This window comes from Camellia sinensis, chromosome 11 (assembly GCF_055761805.1).
Source record: "Camellia sinensis isolate YWXY chromosome 11, ASM5576180v1, whole genome shotgun sequence".
Classification (NCBI taxonomy): domain Eukaryota; kingdom Viridiplantae; phylum Streptophyta; class Magnoliopsida; order Ericales; family Theaceae; genus Camellia; species Camellia sinensis.
This window is the reverse complement of record NC_138971.1, coordinates 170,113,837-170,135,227: the sequence shown is the minus strand read 5'-3', so window position 1 is coordinate 170,135,227 and position 21,391 is coordinate 170,113,837. Positions and strand designations below refer to the sequence as shown.

Below are 21,391 nucleotides of genomic sequence, written 5' to 3'. Positions count from 1 at the left end.
TTCAAACACATACTTTTTGATATCCGATCAACTTGATTTTTTACAGGTATGATATACTGAATAAATCATAAAATATAACGGTTCGGATTATCAAAATTGGGCCTAAAAATAGACCCGAAGGCCTGCAAGAACGGACGCAAGCACAAGCTTGCAAGGAGAGGCTCCTGACTCTTAGGATGTTCTATTCTCACCCTATTTTTGTTCGAAGTGTCGGAGTAGTTTATAATTTTTAAGAGGAAGTGAAATTTTAAATAAGAGAACTGATATAGTATATGAAGGATAGCAAATGATTGAATTATAGGAGTTAAAAATAAGAAATAATAATATGAAAATGAGAAAATATATAAATATTTTAATGCATTAATTTTATCATATTAGGTAAATTATATTTCTCTTAAAGTTTGTTAATTACAGATACATCTCTGTGATTTTAAAAATGATACAGACCTCTCTTATTTTTTAAACTAATATTCAAAGACTCTCTTCTATTACTCATCCGTCTAAAATTAAATAGATTATGCTAATGCCATCCATAATTATTTTACAAATTTCAATACTACCTTTTAGCTACTTAACATATTAAATTAAATTACACTTATCTCCCCTTCATATATATATGCTCTTACACATATATATAGATATATGGCCCAAAGGTAGATGCTGCATATATATATATATATATATACACAAGGGAAAATGCGTTGGACCCCCAGTGGGGGTGCTGGGGGTCCTTGCTGATTGGCTGAATTTTTTTTTTTTTTTTTGGACTTCAGCCACTGGCAGTGTGCCGTGTGGCACTAAGGGTGCCCAGTCACTAGGGGTCCTTAGCGTCACCCTATACACAAGTCTCTTTTCTTTCCCAAAATCATAGGGCATTGACTATAAAATTGTTTGCTCATGAATGACTTGTAACACTTGACCAAATAACAAATTGAATGGGATCATACCCTAAATGTGTAATACTGTTATCAAATAGACAAGTTTTGATGGGTCAGTGGACTTTACTTGAGAATGTCATTTTGTTCTACACTTGACGGGTTTTAACTCAACAAGTGGTCTATTTTCTTTCCCAAAACCATACGGCACCAACTATAAAATCGTTTGCTCATAAATGACTTGTAGTACTTGGCAGTGACGGAGCCAAGAAATTATATCAGAGGAGGCACTTATTAATTATATTAGATAGAAAGAAAGAGAAGTCAAAGTCAAACTATGAATCCTTGCGTGTATGTATGCGGATGTGTCTAAATCGTTATAGAGTCATGATAGAGACCCCCTTTAATCACCACCCCCCACAACCCCCACAGACACGTGGCGGGTGGTGATTGGAGGAGCAGGAAAAAAAGAAAAAAGAAAAAGAAAATGTAACCAATGAGAGAGAGAGGGGGTCAAAGGGGGTGGGGAGAAAAGAGGGCATGAAACATTTTTGAATCGTTATATCGGGAAGCGTGGGAAGAGATTGTCCACACGTGTTGTGATGGTGTGCTTGATGATGGACAGCTTAGATTGGGGGTGTTTGGGAACTGGGTTGGGTTGGGTTGGGAGGTTTTTTTTTTTTTAATAGTCAATAAAAATAAAATATATTAAAATAATTAATTAGATAAAATATTACATTTAAATTATAATTATATTATTTTTCTCTCACAATTATTGAATCAATTATAAGAAAAAAAGGGTCAACTATTATTTGAAATACTACTTTTTTAATCATATTAAAAGGTTATTTTGGAAAATATGTTAAAAAGCCACTTATTTGACTTATTTTTATTATCTTTTTTTAAAATATATATAATAAAAAAAATAAAAAGATAATATAATTCAAAATAATTTAAAAATTAAAAAGTAATTTTTACCCTGTTACCCAAAAAGGCTAAAATAATTAAAGTAGTTAAATTTTCAAACCAGCCCCATCATTCCCGTGAAGGCCCGTGGTTTGGTTTGATAATTGATTTTTAAATTATTATTTTTGTTTTTGTAAATTTTAAATTATTTAAAAATATTCTCATTTTTTAAGTTTTATTAAATTATACAAACTAAAAAAAAAAATCATTAAAGAAAAAAATTTGTTCGATTTTTTTTTTAATATTATAGTATTTCTAATCTTTAAATCCTTCTCGAGTAGATAAATTTTAGAAATAAAATATTTGACCTATATTTTCAAAAAATCATTAAAAATAAAAATATATGACTTATTTAATTGTTGGGGGATTTGGTGATAGCCCCCTCACTATCTAATTTGTCTTTCAAAATGACAAGAATTATATAAGTACTTTCAAAACCCCCTGATATTTTAAAACTTATTTTTTTTACTATATTACCCTCATATCTATCAGCTCTCCTATTAAGCCATCTTCACTATGTATTTCAGAGTAAAATTTTACTCTGTATAAAAGTAAAATTTTACTCTGAATAAGAGTAAAATTTTACACTATGAAACTAAAAGTAAAATTTTACTCTGTATAAAAGTAAAATTTTACTCTGGTTCTGTCAAATAAAAAAAAACAGAGCAATAGAACCAGAGTAAAATTTTACTCTGGTTCTATCAAATGAAATTAGATCATTCACAGCCACTGTTCTTCTGTTTCTTCACAGTTACTTGCATCTTTCGTATCACCTCTTTGGCTTCTCTGTTATCTATTACATATACACAATCCATATTGCTCACTCACGACACAAAAATTTATCAAAATCAAAAACAATTTTATAACAAAATGTTGAGAGAACATAGTAACAACTCATCAATAGATCAATTTAAGAACTTAACAACACTATCCAAATGAAAAATCTCTCCCCCTCACACACACACACACACACACACACACACACACACAAAAACACACACACATATATATATGAAAAATCTGAAGAACTGTATTCAAATATGAAAATTTTGAACAGTCGCGCGATTCGTCTCTATACTTTTTCACAATTCAAATTTTTGATTGACGAGGCTATCATCAACGGCAAGAACATGAACTTCATGAGAATTGGAAGGCGATACGTCGACGTCGTCGAAACTTTCTCTAATCATCTCCGACGATCTCTTCCACTGCGAAACCTATTCGCCATTCAAAGAAAATTCTCTGCAACTGAGAGTGATTTAGGTATATTCACAGTTTTGGTTGAAATCACGAGAGCTTCAAACGAATCCAATCCAAACCCTAAGAATGGAAGAGAGAAGGAAAAAAGAGAATTTGTTTGTGCGTTTGCTTGGTTGAGGCTTCGATCATGTTCCATCGCCTTGAGCAAGACACCGGCGGTGGCATATGAACCGCCGAAGAGCGATCGAAAAACTGAATCGGTGTAGGAGGAGATCGAAGAATGTTGAGAATCATAACAGAGAGCTCGTAAAAGAGCAGAGAAGGTGGGGAGAGAGTGGGTGGAGAAGGTGAGGAAATTTAGTTGAGGGTATAATAGTCTAATAAAATATTTAAATAATAAATTTTGTCCTTTATGTAAAATTTTATAATTATGAAGGGGTTTAGAAAATATAATTTTTTTCTTAATCCTTTTAACAATGAAAGGAAGGTAAAGAGATTTATAACTAAATTTCCCTTAATTTGTTACCAAATAGAGTATAATGATAAATTGATAACGATGATGGAAAGTGGACCCATTGTGACCCATTGGACAGGGAGGGCTTAGGATGTTCTATTCTCACCCTATTTTTGTTCAAAGTGTCGGAGTAGTTCATAATTTTTAAGAGGAAGTGAAATTTTAAATAAGTATTAGTTTGGTAAATATATTGGGACTAAATAAGTACATAAAGATTAAAAAAAATTACAAAATCATAAAATGACGAAACACTTAACTTTTGATGCAAAATTATCAAATTGATCCATATACAAACAAAAAATAAAAAAAGTATCATTTCCAAGTGGAGGGCAATTTTGTCATTCCAATGCAAAAAGTCAAAAAAGTCAAACAAAAAAACCAAACGAACAAAAAAGTCCTAGGCTAAAAAATTCAAAAAAACCAAAAAACCAAGTGTGCCAAACGACACCAAAGAGAATTGATATAGTATATGAAGGATAGCAACCAACTGAATAGTCCCCGTTTGTTTTTAGAGATAGAATGGAGGGGATTGATAGTGAGGGGATTAATAGTGAGAGGATCATTAGTGACGGAATTGATAGTGAGGGGATTAATAGTGAGAGGATTATTAGTGAGAGGATTGATAGTGAGGGGATTAAGTAAAATTGTGTTTGTTTTGATGATAGTTGTTAGTGTAAAGATTGTTAAATTATTTTTATATAAAATGAATATAAAATAAAAAAATACAAAAATATTAAACATTAATATTTTTTAAAAAAATGCCCAACATGCAAAAAATTCAAAAAAATAAAAATAAAATAAAAAATTTTCAAAAATAAAATAAAAAAAATAAAATAATAATTTTTACTTAACAAAAAATACAAAAAATTAAATATTAATGTTCAAAAAAAAAATGCCCAACATGTAAAAAATAAAATAAAAAATAAATAAAAATAAAAAATTTCTAGTCCGCCAGACTATTTTTTTAATACCAAGTCCTAGAAGCCCATCTGAATCCCCTTGCGGAAACCTATCCTAATCCAGAGCTCACTATCAATTCCCTCCCCATCTCTCAAAACAAACACAATATTAGTGAGTCTCACCTCACTACCAATCCAAATCCCCCCTCTAATTCTCCAAACAAACGGGACCTTAAAAATGAGAAATAATAATATGAAGATGAGAAAATATATAAATATTTTAATGTATTAATTTTGTCATATTGGGTAAACTACATTTCTCTTAAAGTTTGTTAATTACAGATACCTCCCTGTGATTTTAAAAATGAACAGGCCTTCCTTATTTTTTAAACTAATATACAAAGATCCTCTTCTGTTACCCATCCGTCTAAAATCAAATAGATTATGCTAATGCCATCCATAATTATTTTACAAATTTCAATACTACCTTTTAGCTACTTAACATATTAAAATAAATTACACTCATCTCCCATTTGTTAGGGAAAATCAATGATTCCCCACAAGTAAATCAATCAATGGGAATAAAAACTAATGCGAAAAAATTAAATACAGCAACACAAGAATTTTTACGTGGTTCCCTTAATGTGAGGTACGTCCACGGAATCGAAATCCGATTTCACTATCAACCAAAAAGTTTCCAAATGATTACAAACGAGACACGAATGGTCTCACAAAACCACCCTTAGGTGAATTCTAAATAATCACAAATAAACAAGAGGAAAGACCTCACCAAATAGATGAACCAAAATCTTCAGAAGCAGAGTTAAAGAAGACCCAAAATAATGCACCCAAAACAGCCGAATCCAAAGCAACAAGTTAATCACCAATATTCAACCCACCAATTAGACTTCTCTAAGAAGCTTGTTAACCAAGAACAAACCCACCAAAAGGAGCACTATCTCACGGAAAAACCATGAATCAATATTGGCTACCGTTCTTTTCCACTACTTCGGAGCAAAAACATAAACAATATATATATTGTTAAATCTAGGACTTGTTTTATCAAAACCCTAGTTGTATTCAAATTGAATTGGGTGTTCACAAATTAGATATAATATATAAAAATATATTATAACTAATACCAAACCAAATTAAACTTTTTTAATAAATCAATTGGGTCCCACACTCCAATAAGGAGGTATACTTAACAATTCTCCCCCTACAGACTTAGGTAGGACATCAACCATACCTGCCAAAATTAAACACTTTAAATGTTTGTCCCTCGACAAAGTCTTAGTCAACATATCTGAAATATTATCATCTGTGTTAACTTTTTCGAGTTGTAACAATTTCGAATCTAACACATCACGAATCCAATAGTATCTCACATCAATGTGTTTCGATCTCGAATGAAAAGTAGAATTTTTGCTCAAATGAATAGCACTTTGGCTATCACAATAAAGCACATACTTTTCTTGCTTCAAACCCAACTCTTGCAAAAATTTCTTCAACCATAACTCTTCTTTGCAAGCTTCTGTAATGGCAATCACTACAAGAAAATTTGTTATATAACACGGAGGCTTTTGCGACGGGGAACCTGCCGTCGCAAAAAATGAGTTTTTGCGACGCAGTGTAGTTGCCGTCGCCAAAAAATGGTTTTGCGACGGCGTTTATGTACCGTCGACGAAAATGGCCTTTTGCGACGGGGTTTGCCTCCGTCGCTAATACATTTCACCGAAAAATGCAGGAGCATTTGCGACGCACGTATACCGTCGCAAAAAGTATTATTTAGCGACGGTAAAGAGTTGCGGTCGCAAATGGTGGACCATTTGTGACGGTATAAGCCCGTCGCAAAAAAATTTTTTGTAAAACGACGTCGTTTTAATTTGTTAATCAAGTATCATTTGCGACGGTGGTATACATTCCGTTGCAAAAAAAAAAAAAAAAATTCACACATTCGCAGGGATTTCTTCCATTCGCGGTCATCCTAAAATCCCCAAAATCCCAATCCCTAAACTCACCCAACCAAAACCCCCAAATCAAAATCCCTAAACTCTCCAAACCAAAACCCCCAAAATCCGAATCCCAGAATCCCCAAAATCCTGAAATGAAAATCGTTCAGTGCCGTAGTGAAGGAGGGTGAACGACGGCATTCGCAAATTGACGAGGGTGAACGACGGCCTTCGTCGGAGTGACAGGCAGCGACTGTGAACGACGAGTGACGAACGACTGTGAACGACGAGTAACGAGGCAAGAACGAGGGTGAACGACTGCGAACGACGAGTGACGAGGCAAGACTGTGAACGAGTGACGAGGCAAGAACGAGGGTTAACAAATTTCTCAATTTAATTTCAACTGTACTTTCCTAATTGGGTGCAAAAATACATGCGTGTGTTAGTAATTTGTGACGCCCCAAATTTTTTTTAAATCTCAAGGGAAATTATATAAACAAAATGACTTAATAAACTAAAAAGTTGACATCTTAATAAGGTAATCCAATTCTCATACATAACCAAACGCCCAAATAACAATAGATAAAAACTTAAAATTATCCAAATACAACATCAAATGAAATTACAAAGTCCTTAATATCTATTATATAACATAATATAATTTACTCGGCTCTACTCGGGGTTTCAGGTCAGCCAAGGCCCTACGTTAGTGTCGACTCCATTTCAGCTTCAATTATTTTCTCGCCAAGACCTGGCATAAAACGCCAGGGCAACAAAAATATATGCCATGAGTTTTGCAACACAGTAAGAAAACATAACCAACCTACCATTCCTTTTAAGAGAAAAATTAATGAGATTATAAACATGAGATGACAATATAATTGTAAGCATAAATTACAACCATTAAAATAATTTCAATAATTTTAATAAATTAAGTGACACTCGAAATCTCACCAAAGAGATTTAACTTACCAACCACTAAGCATGGCAACAGTTAATTTGAAACCCTCCCTTGGTCAAATATTCAAGTGTTACCAACCGTAACTACCAGGGATGCCCACGTCCGGAGTTATATACCCAAGTAGTGGCATCCGTGGTCTGCCCCAAGGAAACGGTCTGCCAGGGGTACGTAACCTCCCTGTGTGCCACCAGCACATCCACCCTTATTCCAAAACCAAATACCGAAAAGGGTTCAAATAAGTCCCGTGCCATCTTAGAGTTTCGCAACACAATTTACGTGAGAATTCTCAAAACCAGGGCTCACCCTGAACAACCGGTGTTAACCGTCAACCCTTAATTCCGTACAGTCTTTAAACCAAGACTCACTCCGAACAACTGGTATTAACCGTCAATTGTTAACTTTGTATATGCCGTTAATCATTTCAGTTAATTTTGATATTACTCACAAAGAATTCCAAATTTTAATCACAATTGATGTTATATCAACTCATTAAAATTCCCAACATAAAATATTGCACATGTCACACAATAATAAATAAATGTACAACATTTAAATAAACAATTTATTTAAACCATGGTATGAAATAATAGTTTAGATACAGAGAAAATAAACCAAAGTCACACACGTGCATGGATCTTTAATTTATAAGATTAGACTACCACAATATTAAATAAACCACAATACACCCATACATGGATTACTAATTTACTATATTTGATGAATTGGACCAACACAATAACTGATTTTTATCCGAATAAATAATTAAAGTCATGATCTTAAACCTGTCTAGAAATTTTCAGGTTATACCTTAGGTAATAAAAATTATAAATAAATTATTTATACAGTTCTAAAATTCGTGAAAATGTACAGAATATTCAATAAATATGTTTGGGTCATTTTTCAGAAATAAATTCCCAAAAATAAGTTGTAAATAATTCTGTAAAATTCCCAGAAATTTTTATGACACCGATTTATCACATTTTCTTAAATTAATTCCATACTTAAATTTATAAATCAAATCCACAATCTAAAAATTTAGCATGAGATTAGACTTCTCAAATTTCATATTTTAGTTAGAAATTACCAGATTTGGCTTAGTATAGAATTTTTAATAAGCTTTTAAACATATACTAAAATCTGTCTTACAGTAGCAGATTTAATTATAAATTTGTATAAATTCGTACCAGGCTCAATAATTGTTAAGAGAATTCCTGGATGAACTAGACATCATTCTCAACAACTTTGTAGAAGAAATCATTTCAAAATTTTGAGCATAAAATTGTCTAAAAATTCGTACAAGTTTCTAGCAGATTGAAGAGTTATATAATCAAACCAAATAAAATCTTTAATCATCTTTTTAATGGCACAAATTACACATGCAAGTCTAAATCCAAGATTATATCATGATTTTAAGGCTACTAATAAAGAAATGACCTTCAAATATTTAACATACCAATCACAAATTCACATACAACTATAAACAAAATTTTATCTAAAGTTTTAGCTATGTTAACATATGAACACAAATCTAAATATTTAACAATTAAAAAGAATGAGACGGTTATGAGAGTTTTCTTACTATGTTAGGTTGTTAACGATTTATCGTCCGAATTTGATTTATGATTCTGATCGTAAGATATGATTGTCCTGGCTCCATGATCGTCTTGCTAAAATTTCACATCAATCGGACGCGATCTCACCGTTGATCTGCCATTGGATTCTCTTAGAACTTTTAGTTGTTGATCATCATCTTAGACTCAGAATTTGCAAGATCTAACCCCAAAAATGGATTCTACACGTCGAAAAACCTAAGGGTGGTCATCCCCAAAGTCATAGGACCACTCGATTAACCTAAAGGTACTAGGGTGCACCGTAGCAGCATGGGCCGAGAAACATAGGATAAAATTTAAGCTCATCTTCTCCAAAGCCGTAGCATGCACGAACAGGAGAGACCCAGAAATTTGGTTTCAATGTCCCCAGTTCAAATACTTGTATCTTCTTCATCGTAACTCCGTTTTATCTTATTTTTCTGTCATTGGATTCACCTCACGGCCTAGTTTTTGGTTCACTACTCACACGCCTCGTTCCGTCTCTTTTTGCATGCCGTCGGACCTCCAAAATTTGACCAAAAATAAGATTATTTTCCTACCGTCTCGGACATTTCTTCGAAACATCTTTCGGACTCCATAACTTTCTTAATTCTTAACGGTTTTACTTCATTCTTTCGCCAATCTCTTCAACTTACTCCGTACTTCATCTTACATGATCCATTTTTCTCAATTCTTCCCGGAATGGATGGTTTTGGCATGCCGAAAGTAAGCCGAAAACCAACTTTTTGAAATTCAAAGTAAACTTCTCTAACTTTGTTTCTTTCTCCTCCATCTTCCTTCTTTTTCCCTTTCTTCACCTGCAACACTTTGTGAATGGTGGTTCTAGATGATAATGGAAATAGGTGATGGTGGTGGTGGCGGTCCGACGGTGCGCCAATGGTGGTGAAGTTTGCGGGTTGGTGTTTCGGATGATGATAGTATGGGTTGAGGCCATGGCTATGGAGGTTGGGGGAGGAGGAAAAACATAGATAAAGAAGGAGAAAGAGAGTTTTGAGAATGAGAGATGGAGGGAGAGAGAACCGAGAGAGATGAAACTGGAAGTGAAGAAAGGTGAGGAAGACTTGGGCTCAATTTATGGGCAAAATGAGGAAGATGAAAAGAATTAAAAATGAGAAATTGAACACCTGGTGGTATTGCATGTCCACCACATTTTTGATGTATAAAATGGTTGCACGTTGAAGGTGGAAAGTGAGAAAACCTGGGGAGCAATCCCATGGTTTTTCTCCTTTTTTTTTTTTTTTTTTTTGATTGGATTTTAGTACAGAAAATATTAGGTTCTAGTGTAATTTGACTACAAAAAAATGTAAAGAAAAATATAATAAAAATATCATACGGTTCAGAAATTAATATTGAGTAATAATATAAAGTCAAAAATATTTTATTTTATTTTGTTTTGAATAAAATTTCAGTATAAAAATATACAGAATATTAAATTCAAAATATTGTGAATAATTATTTAAGAAAATTAAAAATATACATATTATTTTTATTATATAAAAATACGGGGTTTCACATAATTAAAGTATGCGATCAGATGGCGTGGTCTTGTTAGCCTAGTTGAAATTCTTATAAATTATCTATAAAATGAGATTCCAACTAGGGCATGTGTGATTGCTGGTTTTGCTTAAGAAAACATATAAGCTCTCACATATTTGGCTTTGCTTTGCCAATCCAATACTGACTCTTGGTTCATGGTGCCTTTGGTGGAAGTTAATCAATAAGCTTTACCAATTACAGGGGCCTTTGTTTCATGGGATTGGACTCCATGTCTAATAGATTTACTAGTCCTTCGTTTTGTTAGAAAATAAAGTCGGACTAATAGTCAAATACATATCATTTCAAGTCTATTCATCTCAGGACTAACAGTCCATTGCATTGCAATCCCCCCTTAGTATTATTGTCACAGCCCAAACCCGGCCCTATGGGTTTAGCACCGTAACCGGCCAGTAATCCGAGATTACCGAAGGCCTGCAGGACAGTAGTACAGTGAAACAGAGTACAGGGCCTGGCGGAAGCCAATACAGTAAATAAACAGTGCCTAATGAGCTGTGACAGTCTGTATGCAAAAGGACTTCTCATACATTTATACATAAACAGTATAGAACAGTATGCACAACATTTACAATCACACAGTACATGGACTTAATCCCTGTTAGCAGTACAGTAAACAGTTGACAGTCTATACAGAACGGTAAGACAGTACAGAAGGGGAAAATCTAAAATACCCCTAAGCCTTAACGGTTAGGCTCGGAACCTCGCAGTGAGGCACATAGGCTGGCTTGACAAAACTGGAGGAATCCTGACGCTCCTAGCCGCGGTCTGGTGCCTGTACACCTACATATATATATGAGCAGTGAGCTAAAGCCCAGTGAATAACATAAAGCGTAAAGGGGTTTAGAATGAATGTCCTTACAGTAATGAAAACAGTTCAATTCAATCAGTATTTCAGTTGTTCAGTACAGTAAACAGTCATATGTGGTACATCCATTAGCATAACAGTAACAGTAGGTCTTAAAAGACCGAACAGTAATGATGGCCATCAGTCAGTAAACAGTAGTGGTTCCACGAGGGAACCGACAGAGATCTCTGTAACAGTAACAGTAGGTACTAAGGATGCCACAGTACAGTTCAGAAATAAAGGACATACATTCATTCAGTAATACCAGTTCAGTAAACAGTTCAGTTCAATATTCAACAGATATCAGTTGAACATATCTTTACACAATTGTTACTCACAGAGTTTGGCCTACAGTATGCTAGAGCGTGTCTCCCCAGTCGCCAACCCTACACAGTTAACAGATTGAACACACACTAAGCTACCCAATTGGGAACGGTAATAACTTAATTCCTAATGCCTCGGTGTGTTCTACATCTATATCCTCAACAAGATGCCTTAAACTAGGTCTAAAAATGCCTAGAATGGGATGAGGATGCAAAGATGCACATTTAAAAGCATTTTCAGGATTTTCAGAAAAATAGAGTCCCGCTCAAGCGCAGGTTTCCCCGCTCGAGCGTACAGGCAAACAAAGGTACACGCTCGAGCGTAAACTTTCCCGCTCGAGCGTACTGTAAAAGTACTGGATGGGTGAAATCCCCGCTCGACGCCCGCTCGAGCTTGAGACATGACTCCGCTCGAGCGCCCAATCCTCCGCTCGAGCGGACTGTAAAACAGTGCAAGATGCTGGAAGCTCGATTTTCCCGCTCGAGCGGCACTTCCCCCGCTCGAGCGGACGACTGAAATCTGGAAATCCCAGATTCGAGCTCCAGGTTCAAAAGCAAGCTCAAAAGCATCAAAACCAATCCTCTTGGGCCCACCTTCTGGAAAACATTTATAAACACATAGAATATCATGTTTCAAAGCTTAATTTCAAGAAATCAAAGCCCAAGGGTGTTTAATTCAAACTCAATTTAAACCATTTTTCAAGCACAAGATGAACATGCAAACATGCATGAATTCAAACCATTTCAAAGCTTCGATTCGATGCTCTAAAGAGCCAATTCTTTTCAAAACATGATGAAATCATGGACTACACTCAAGACATGAACATGCATGTAACATTTTGCCATGAAAACAACTCAAAATCCAACAATACTACCATGCATGCAAAGATTGGGCTTCAATTCACCATTAATAAACCAATTCATGACTTAGCTCTACAATTGGACATGAACCATGCATGAATCAACTTAAACACAAGTCAAAAGGATGAAATTCATACCTAGGTTCCTTGAATGCAAGTCTAGAGGTTCAAATTAACAATCCACACTTCAATCTTCAAGCAATTCTACCAATGAACTCAAGATCCACTCAATTCTCTCTCATTCTCCATCTTGGTCGGTTGAGTCTAAGGAATGAGCTGATGGAATGTGTATGAATGAGGCTCAAAGATGATTCAAGTAGTGGGCCACTTAAGTGGCATTAAGGTAATTAAGTCCAACTCTTAAATTAGCTTATTTAATCTAATGTAAGCATACCTAATCAGTTTTCGGATAATTATACCATAAAATCTCATTAATTATGACGATCATAAAACATCAATCAATTTCAGATTCGGCCGCTGATAAGGCCTTCAATTAGCAGTTTAAACACTAAAATACGAACAGATCAAACAAACAGTCAACAGATAAAATGCAATTCAAACAGATGTACTCATTCAATCCAGTTCCAGTTTTCAGTCAGTCAGTTCAGTACTTTAATCAGTTCAATTATCGGTCATAATCAATTCAGTTTAACGGTAATCGATGGTTATCGGTAATCAATTAGTCTTTAATCGGTAAACAGTATGAGGGTTGTTACAATTATGGTTTACAACAAAAAACTCAAGTTCTTGCTTTGGTTGCATCTGTAATTCTCGTTCCTTAATGTTTTTACTCTTTTACACAATTAGATATATACATCTCCCTCTGGTAATAAATTACTCATTCAGTTTACTTGGATTATGCAGATAAATGTATTCTTAAGCTATCTCAAGGCCTGGCTCAAAGTTCTCTTATTCACATTTTTATCTAAATTTATGATCAAACACAACATTAATGACCTTGATATTATATGCCCTTTTGTAAGTTATTTATTTATTACCAAAAGCGACATTTTTGTAAAGGAAGAGGGTGAGGTGAGGGATCAAGTTGAGGGAACTGCCCCATTCCAGACCCATCTCAGTGATATGGGGTTGTGATTGTGAGCTCATTTTGGACTTATCTCGTTAATTTAAATTGTATATTTTGTAAAATTTATCAAATAGATCACGCATAAAAAAATAAATAAAAATTGAATACTAATAGTTACTTGGACCATTCATAATCTTTGCATTTGCATTTCCAGAAACAAACTCCTAAACTCATTTACCGTTGTTCCTCCTTTTCTTGTTTTTCATTTTCTGTTGAAAGTGGAATATTGTTTTGCAATAAAAACTAAAGAATTTTTTTTTTTTTTTTTTACCTTAGTTGCTCGAGGTTCATGGTTTATCTGGTTGTTTCATTGTATTGTTTATTTTATTTGACTTCTTTGGTTTTATTTTTCTGCTCATAGTGCTGTTTAAAATGCAGGTAGTTTCTACTCTAAGAGTCAACCCGGAATTCAGTTTGTTATTCTTCAGTAATGGTGCTGAGGTAACCTTGATGCTATTATATATTAATCTTTGTCTGGCCAGTAAAGGTGCCATGAGAATGATGCACTTCTTTAGTAGTGTTTAGGAGATTGCTAAATCCACAACCGTTATGGCTGCATCCAGATTCCACAGCCTCCTTTCTCATGTGGGGTCCACCTATGTGAGAAGGAACAATGTGGGTAAAGCCTAAAAGTGGCAAGACTACTAGATGGTTCCTTCGCATGATGATGAGTATATTTAAACCTAATTGTGCTAAAGATGTTCAAATTGATCCCTGGATAAAGCTAATAAAAAAAAAATTGATGCTGGATAAAAACCATATTCAGAATACCTTCCGCAAATTTTCCTCTAGTAAATTGAAGTGGTTGTCCTCAAGTTTTGCACTTAATAAAATGATATTCTATGATGTGACCAAATAGTGGCTCCTATATTCTATGTTTTTTAGTTTCCAAAGAGTAGGGACAACTGTTCAAAAGTAAACATTATGAACCACTTATATATTGGATGTTTCATTCATCAATTAGTTATTTAAGATCCTTCATCTTACTAAAATGATGCTTGGATTTTTTTGAACCAAGTATTGGGGGATACCTGTAATAACTCTGGCAACAAGCCATTATCTATGTTTCTAATTAATGTCATATTATAGTTGATGACAAACCATTATCTATGTTTCTAATTAATGTTATATTGCTTGCAGATTATTATGGGAAGGAAGAGGAAACCTGATCATCCCCGGCGCATGATGTCCGACGTGGTACGTAAGAGGACATCAGCGGCACCACCATCAGAGGAGGCATCACATCGACCACCATCAGAAGGGCCATTAGTGCCACCATTAGAGGAGGCATCACAGCGAGCACCATTAGTGCCACCGCATCGACCACCATTAGTGGCACCACAGCAGCTATCATCCACTCAGCTATCACAGCGAGCATCATCAGAGGGGCCATTAGTGCCACCGCATCGACCCCCATCAGTGGCACCACACCAGCTATCAGCTACTCAGCCTCTAGGCTTACCATCGGTGCGTCCACCATCAGTGGCACCGCAGCAGCTATCATCCCGACTAGAGTCATCGGCTTATGAGCCATCCGCAGGTATATAAATTTGCTTTGATTTGTATGAAAATTATTTAAATATATATTTATTTGTTCTCATTACATATAACTTGTTTATTTTCATTGTATTTTTCAGATCCTTCGACTTCTTCACAGCCTCACTCAGGTATAAGAAATTGATTTGTATTGACAATATTTAAATTTGCATTTGTTTATTATCATTGCATATTGTTTATTCTTATTGTATCTCACAGGTCATGTTAGTTCTTCATCAACCTCGAGTAGGCGTGGTAGAGGATGTGCCAAGGGCATTAGGGAGTGGGGTACCGGTACCAAATTGGACATACAATTTGATGAAAATTACTGTCCAATAGGGGATAACGTGTCTAAGTTAACTACTCAACTTGGCATTATTGTGCGAAATGGTAACATTGTTCCTTTTACTTTTCTTGACTGGAACACTGTGCCTGATGATATTCTTGATGCTATCTGGAAGGATGTGAAGGTAAAAGTATATTTTTGTCCAAAAATTTAAATTCCAAAATTGTGTTATTATTATTTAAACCTTGAAATTGTGTTTTATAGGACAATTTGAATATATGTCCAGAGGAGTACAAGCCAATCTGCATAAAAAACTGTAACAGCATATGGAAGGATCACAAGAATAAGATTAAGTGTAAGTATTTCAAGCTTAGAAGTGAAGATCCTAATCTGAAGGATGATGTTCCTTTGCACATTGTGCCAAGCTAGTGGGAAGAACTTGTGGAGTATTGGCGTACTTCTGATGCTGAGGTATACAAATAAGTTATATGTATGATATGTAAACATACAAATCATATTTATATACTTACATTTGTTGAACCTATTATAGAAAATTGCAACTAGGAACACTAAAAATCGGCGAGCTCACGGCATAGCTCATACCACAGGGCGTACTACTTTCGCTCAGATACGGCATGAGGTTTATATTTTACTGTTTTATTTTTGTATATAAATAAACATTGTATATTTACAAATTATTTGGATTCTAATTTTCATATTTCTAAAAAAATGTAGATGACCAATAAGGGGGAGTCTACTGATAAGATGAATGTTTGGCTTATGACACGTAGAGCAGATGACCTAGAGGTTATCCAGACCTTGGTAGTTTCCAAAGACCTTTGATTGTATTTAAAGTTTATTTTTTATTTTTTGTGTTAACTATCTTAATTTGGCATATACTTGTATCTCTTATTCAATACAGGATGAGTTTAATGGCCAACTCTCTATGCTACCTGAGGATTGTCGGACTTTGGAGGCTAGAATGCCATTTTCCATGAGTTGATAGGTCATGACAATCATGGATATTGTCGCACATACGGGAGAACTGTGTCTCGGAGAGCAGTGTATAAAGATGGTGCAGGGCCATCACAGTCAGCACCCCAGCCATCGACTATTGTTCAGATCACCCAGCAGGTTCGTGCGGAGCTAAGGGATGAGTTGAGGGAGGAGCTGAGGGAGGAGCTGAGGGAGGAGTTCTCTACATATTTACAGCAGCTGAGAGCTGAGATGATGGCCTTTGTGTCACAGGGGGCAAGTGTGGATCCTAACAGACAGGTTCGATATAAATTAAATTGTTTGATAGTTAAATTGTCACACAACATTATGTATAAAAGATTAACACATTATGCATTGACTATCATAGGCTCCTGATGCATCGAGTGGCCACCGGGCATTTACGGAATCTGCAGAAGACGAGAATCCATATACACCACCACCAGAAGATCAGGTATAAAATGTAACATTACATTCTAAGCTAAAATGAATTCGAAGTGTTAACGTCCCAAAATCACCAAAAGGGGTCGGTTTAGCACGGAACTTGGCACACACGACCGTCTAGGCACGAGAGACTTGAGGGAGAAGACGGAACTCCAATCGGGTTTCCGGTTTGGGAGTTAGAGACGAATTTCACTCTAGGCAAACTAGTTCTTTAAGAAACTAGAATTCGAGGGGTTAACGTCCCAAAATCACCAAAAGGGGTCGGTTTAGCACGAAACTTGGCACACACGACCGCCTAGGCACAAGAGACTTGTGGGAGAAGACGGGACTCCAATCGGGTTCCCGGTTTGGGAGCTAGAGTCATATTTCGGTTTAGGCAAACTAGTTCTTTAAGAAACTTAAATTCGAAGTGTTGACACCCCAAAATCACCAAATGGGGTCGGATTGGCACGAAACTTGGCACACACGACCGCCTAGCCACGAGAGACTTGTGGGAGAAGACGGGACTCCAATTGGTTTCCCGGTTTGGGAGTTAGAGCCATATTTCGGTTTAGGCAAACTAGTTCCTTAAGAAACTTAAATTCGAGGTGTTGACACCCCAAAATCACCAAATAGGGTCGGATTGGCACGAAACTTGGCACACACGACCGCCTAGGCACGAGAGACTTGTGGGAGAAGACGGGACACGAATCGGGTTCCCGATTTGGGAGTTAGAGCCATATTTCGGTTTAGGCAAACTAGTTCTTTAAGAAACTTAAATTCGAGGTGTTGACACCCCAAAATTACCAAATGGGGTTGGATTGGCACGAAACTTGGCACACACGACCGCCTAGCCACGAGAGACTTGTGGGAGAAGACGGGACTCGAATCGGGTTCCCGGTTTGGGAGTTAGAGCCATATTTCGGTTTAGGCAAATTAGTTATTTAAGAAACTTAAATTCGAGGTGTTGACACCCCCAAAATCACCAAATGGGGTCGGATTGGCACGAAATTGGCACACACGACCGCCTAGCCACGAGAGACTTGTGGGAGAAGACAGGACTCCAATCGGTTTCCCGGTTTGGGAGTTAGAGCCATATTTCGGTTTAGGCAAACTAGTTCTTTAAGAAACTTAAATTCGAGGTGTTGACACCCCAAAATCACCAAATGGGGTCGGATTGGCACGAAACTTGGCACACACGACCGCCTAGGCACGAGAGACTTGTGGGAGAAGACGGGACTCCAATCAGGTTCTCGGTTTGGGAGTTAGAGCCATATTTCGGTTTAGGCAAACTAGTTCTTTAAGAAACTTAAATTCGAGGTGTTGACACCCCAAAATCACCAAATGGGGTCGGATTGGCACGAAACTTGGTACACACGACCGCCTACCCACGAGAGACTTGTGGGAGAAGACGGGACTCCAATCGGTTTCCCGGTTTGGGAGTTAGAGCCATATTTCGGTTTAGGCAAACTAGTTCCTTAAGAAACTTAAATTCGAGGTGTTGACACCCCAAAATCACCAAATGGGGTCGGATTGGCACGAAACTTGGCACACATGACCGCCTAGGCACGAGAGACTTGTGGGAGAAGACGGGACTCGAATCGGGTTCCCGATTTGGGAGTTAGAGCCATATTTCGGTTTAGGCAAACTAGTTCTTTAAGAAACTTAAATTCGAGGTGTTGACACCCCAAAATTACCAAATGGGGTTGGATTGGCACGAAACTTGGCACACACGACCGCCTAGCCACGAGAGACTTGTCAGAGAAGACGAGACTCGAATCGGGTTCCCGGTTTGGGAGTTAGAGCCATATTTCGGTTTAGGCAAATTAGTTATTTAAGAAACTTAAATTCGAGGTGTTGACACCCCAAATCACCAAATGGGGTCGGATTGGCACGAAATTGGCACACACGACCGCCTAGCCACGAGAGACTTGTGGGAGAAGACGGGACTCCAATCGGTTTCTCGGTTTGGGAGTTAGAGCCATATTTCGGTTTAGGCAAACTAGTTCTTTAAGAAACTTAAATTCAAGGTGTTGACACCCCAAAATCACCAAATGGGGTCGGATTGGCACGAAACTTGGCACACACGACCGCCTAGGCACGAGAGACTTGTGGGAGAAGACGGGACTCCAATCGGGTTCCCGGTTTGGGAGTTAGAGCCATATTTCGGTTTAGGCAAACTAGTTCTTTAAGAAACTTAAATTCAAGGTGTTGACACCCCAAAATCACCAAATGGGGTCGGATTGGCACGAAACTTGGCACACACGACCGCCTAGCCACGAGAGACTTGTGGGAGAAGACGGGACTCCAATCGGTTTCCCGGTTTGGGAGTTAGAGCCATATTTCGGTTTAGGCAAACTAGTTCCTTAAGAAACTTAAATTCGGGTGTTGACACCCCAAAATCACCAAATGGGGTCGGATTGGCACGAAACTTGGCACACACGACTGCCTAGCCACGAGAGACTTGTGGGAGAAGACGGGACTCGAATCGGGTTCCCGGTTTGGGTGTTAGAGCCATATTTCGGTTTAGGCAAACTAGTTCCCTAAGAAACTTAAAGTCGAGGTGTTGACACCCCAAAATCACCAAATGGGGTCGGATTGGCACGAAACTTGGCACACACGACCGCATAGCCACGAGAGACTTGTGGGAGAAGATGGGACTCCAATCGGTTTCCCGGTTTGGGAGTTAGAACCATATTTCGGTTTAGGCAAACTAGTTCCTTAAAAAACTTAAATTCGAGGTGTTGACACCCCAAAATCACCAAATGGGGTCGGATTGGCACGAAACATGGCACACATGACCGCCTAGGCACGAGAGACTTGTGAGAGAAGACGGGACTCCAATCGGTTTCCCGGTTTGGGAGTTAGAGCCATATTTCGGTTTAGGCAAACTAGTTCCTTAAGAAACTTAAATTCGAGGTGTTGACACCCCAAAATCACCAAATGGGGTCGGATTGGCACAAAACTTGGCACACATGACCGCCTAGCTACGAGAGACTTGTGGGAGAAGACGGGACTCCAATCGGGTTCCCGGTTTGGGAGTTAGAGCCATATTTCGGTTTAGGCAAACTAGTTCTTTAAGAAATTTAAATTCGAGGTGTTGACACCCCAAAATCACCAAATGGGGTCGGATTGGCACGAAACTTGGCACACACGACCGCCTAGGCACGAGAGACTTGTGGGAGAAGACGGGACTCCAATCGGTTTCCTGGTTTGGGAGTTAGAGCCATATTTCGGTTTAGGCAAACTAGTTCTTTAAGAAACTTAAATTCGAGATGTTGACACCCCAAAATCACCAAATGGGGTTGGATTGGCACGAAACTTGGCACACACGACCGCCTAGCCACGAGAGACTTGTGGGAGAAGACGGGACTCCAATCGGTTTCCCGGTTTGGGAGTTAGAGCCATATTTCGGTTTAGGCAAACTAGTTCCTTAAGAAACTTAAATTCGAGGTGTTAACACCCCAAAATCACCAAATAGGGTCGGATTGGCACGAAACTTGGCACACACGACCGCCTAGGCACGAAAGACTTGTGGGTGAAGACGAGACTCCAATCGGGTTCCCGGATTAGGAATTAGAGACGGATTTCACTCTAGGCAAACTAATTCCTTAAGAAACTTGAATTCGAAGTGTTAACGTTCCAAAATCACCAAACGGGGTCGGATTGGCACGGAACTTGGCACACACGACCGCCTAGACACGAGAGACTTGTGGGAGAAGACAGGACTCTAATCGGTTTCCCGGTTTGGGAGTTAGAGCCGTATTTCGGTCTAGGCAAACTAGTTCCTTAAGAAACTTGAATTCGAGGTGTTGACGCTCCAAAATCACCAAAAGGGGTCGGTTTAGCACGAAACTTGGCACACATGATCGCTTAGGCACGAGAGACTTATGAGAGAAGACGAGACTCGAATCGGGTTTCTGGTTTGGGAGTTAGGGTCGGATTTCTATCTAGCCAAAATTATTTACTTAACTATCTTTGTAATTATATAGTAATTAATTTTTTATGTTTTTTTGTAATTAAAATATTAATACATAATTATATTGTCACTAATTATTTTTATTTTTTATTTTCAGATATTTCCTGAGTAGCAGTTTGCTTCTTGTGGAATGCAGCCGTGTGAAGATTGCGACGGACTTTTGTTTATGAAGAAAACTTTTATTTTTGATTTACATTATTTAGATTTGTGAACAACATTATGTATGTATTATGTAAAATTATGTGGTTGGATAATTTTGATGATGTGTTGTTATGAATGGAAGAGTACTTTAATTATGGATGAAATTTTATTTATATACAGGAATTTTTATATTATTATATAGTTATCGATTTTTTTTAGTTATTTTTATTTAATACATGTAATTTGCATATTTTTAATAATTTTAAAACTGCATTTTTTGTTAGAACCAAGTTTTTGTGACGGTAGCGTACCCGTCGCCAATGATATTGGCAATATGAACAAAAGGCCTTTAGCGACGGTACTTTCACCGTCGCAAATAATATTTTTA

The 21,391-nt window shown here is 37.0% G+C and overlaps 1 protein-coding gene and 1 long non-coding RNA gene across 2 annotated transcripts; both read left to right on the top strand.

Moving 5' to 3' along the window:
• The first annotated feature begins 12,768 nt into the window (after positions 1-12,768).
• On the top strand, positions 12,769-15,896 carry LOC145802865 (uncharacterized). Its single transcript, XM_082895660.1, has 6 exons — positions 12,769-12,846; positions 14,024-14,086; positions 14,786-15,185; positions 15,283-15,312; positions 15,401-15,651; positions 15,732-15,896. Exons 1-6 carry the CDS (start codon positions 12,769-12,771, stop codon positions 15,894-15,896), a joined length of 987 nt encoding a protein of 328 aa, XP_082751786.1.
• Positions 15,897-16,638: 742 nt separating this feature from the next.
• Positions 16,639-21,178, top strand: LOC145803346 (uncharacterized). Its single transcript, XR_014345452.1, has 3 exons — positions 16,639-16,742; positions 16,831-16,914; positions 20,960-21,178. It is a non-coding gene; the product is annotated as an uncharacterized LOC145803346 (long non-coding RNA).
• The last annotated feature ends 213 nt before the right edge of the window (positions 21,179-21,391 follow it).

Excerpts from the sequence above, each read along its gene's own strand:
- LOC145802865 (XM_082895660.1), top strand. The coding sequence starts at position 12,769 with ATGAACTCAAGATCCACTCAATTCTCTCTCATTCTCCATCTTGGTCGG. Across the intron at positions 12,847-14,023 it reads GGAATGAGCTGATGGAATGT|GTAGTTTCTACTCTAAGAGT; the intron begins GTATGAATGAGG and ends TTTAAAATGCAG. Across the intron at positions 15,186-15,282 it reads GGCTTATGAGCCATCCGCAG|ATCCTTCGACTTCTTCACAG; the intron begins GTATATAAATTT and ends TGTATTTTTCAG.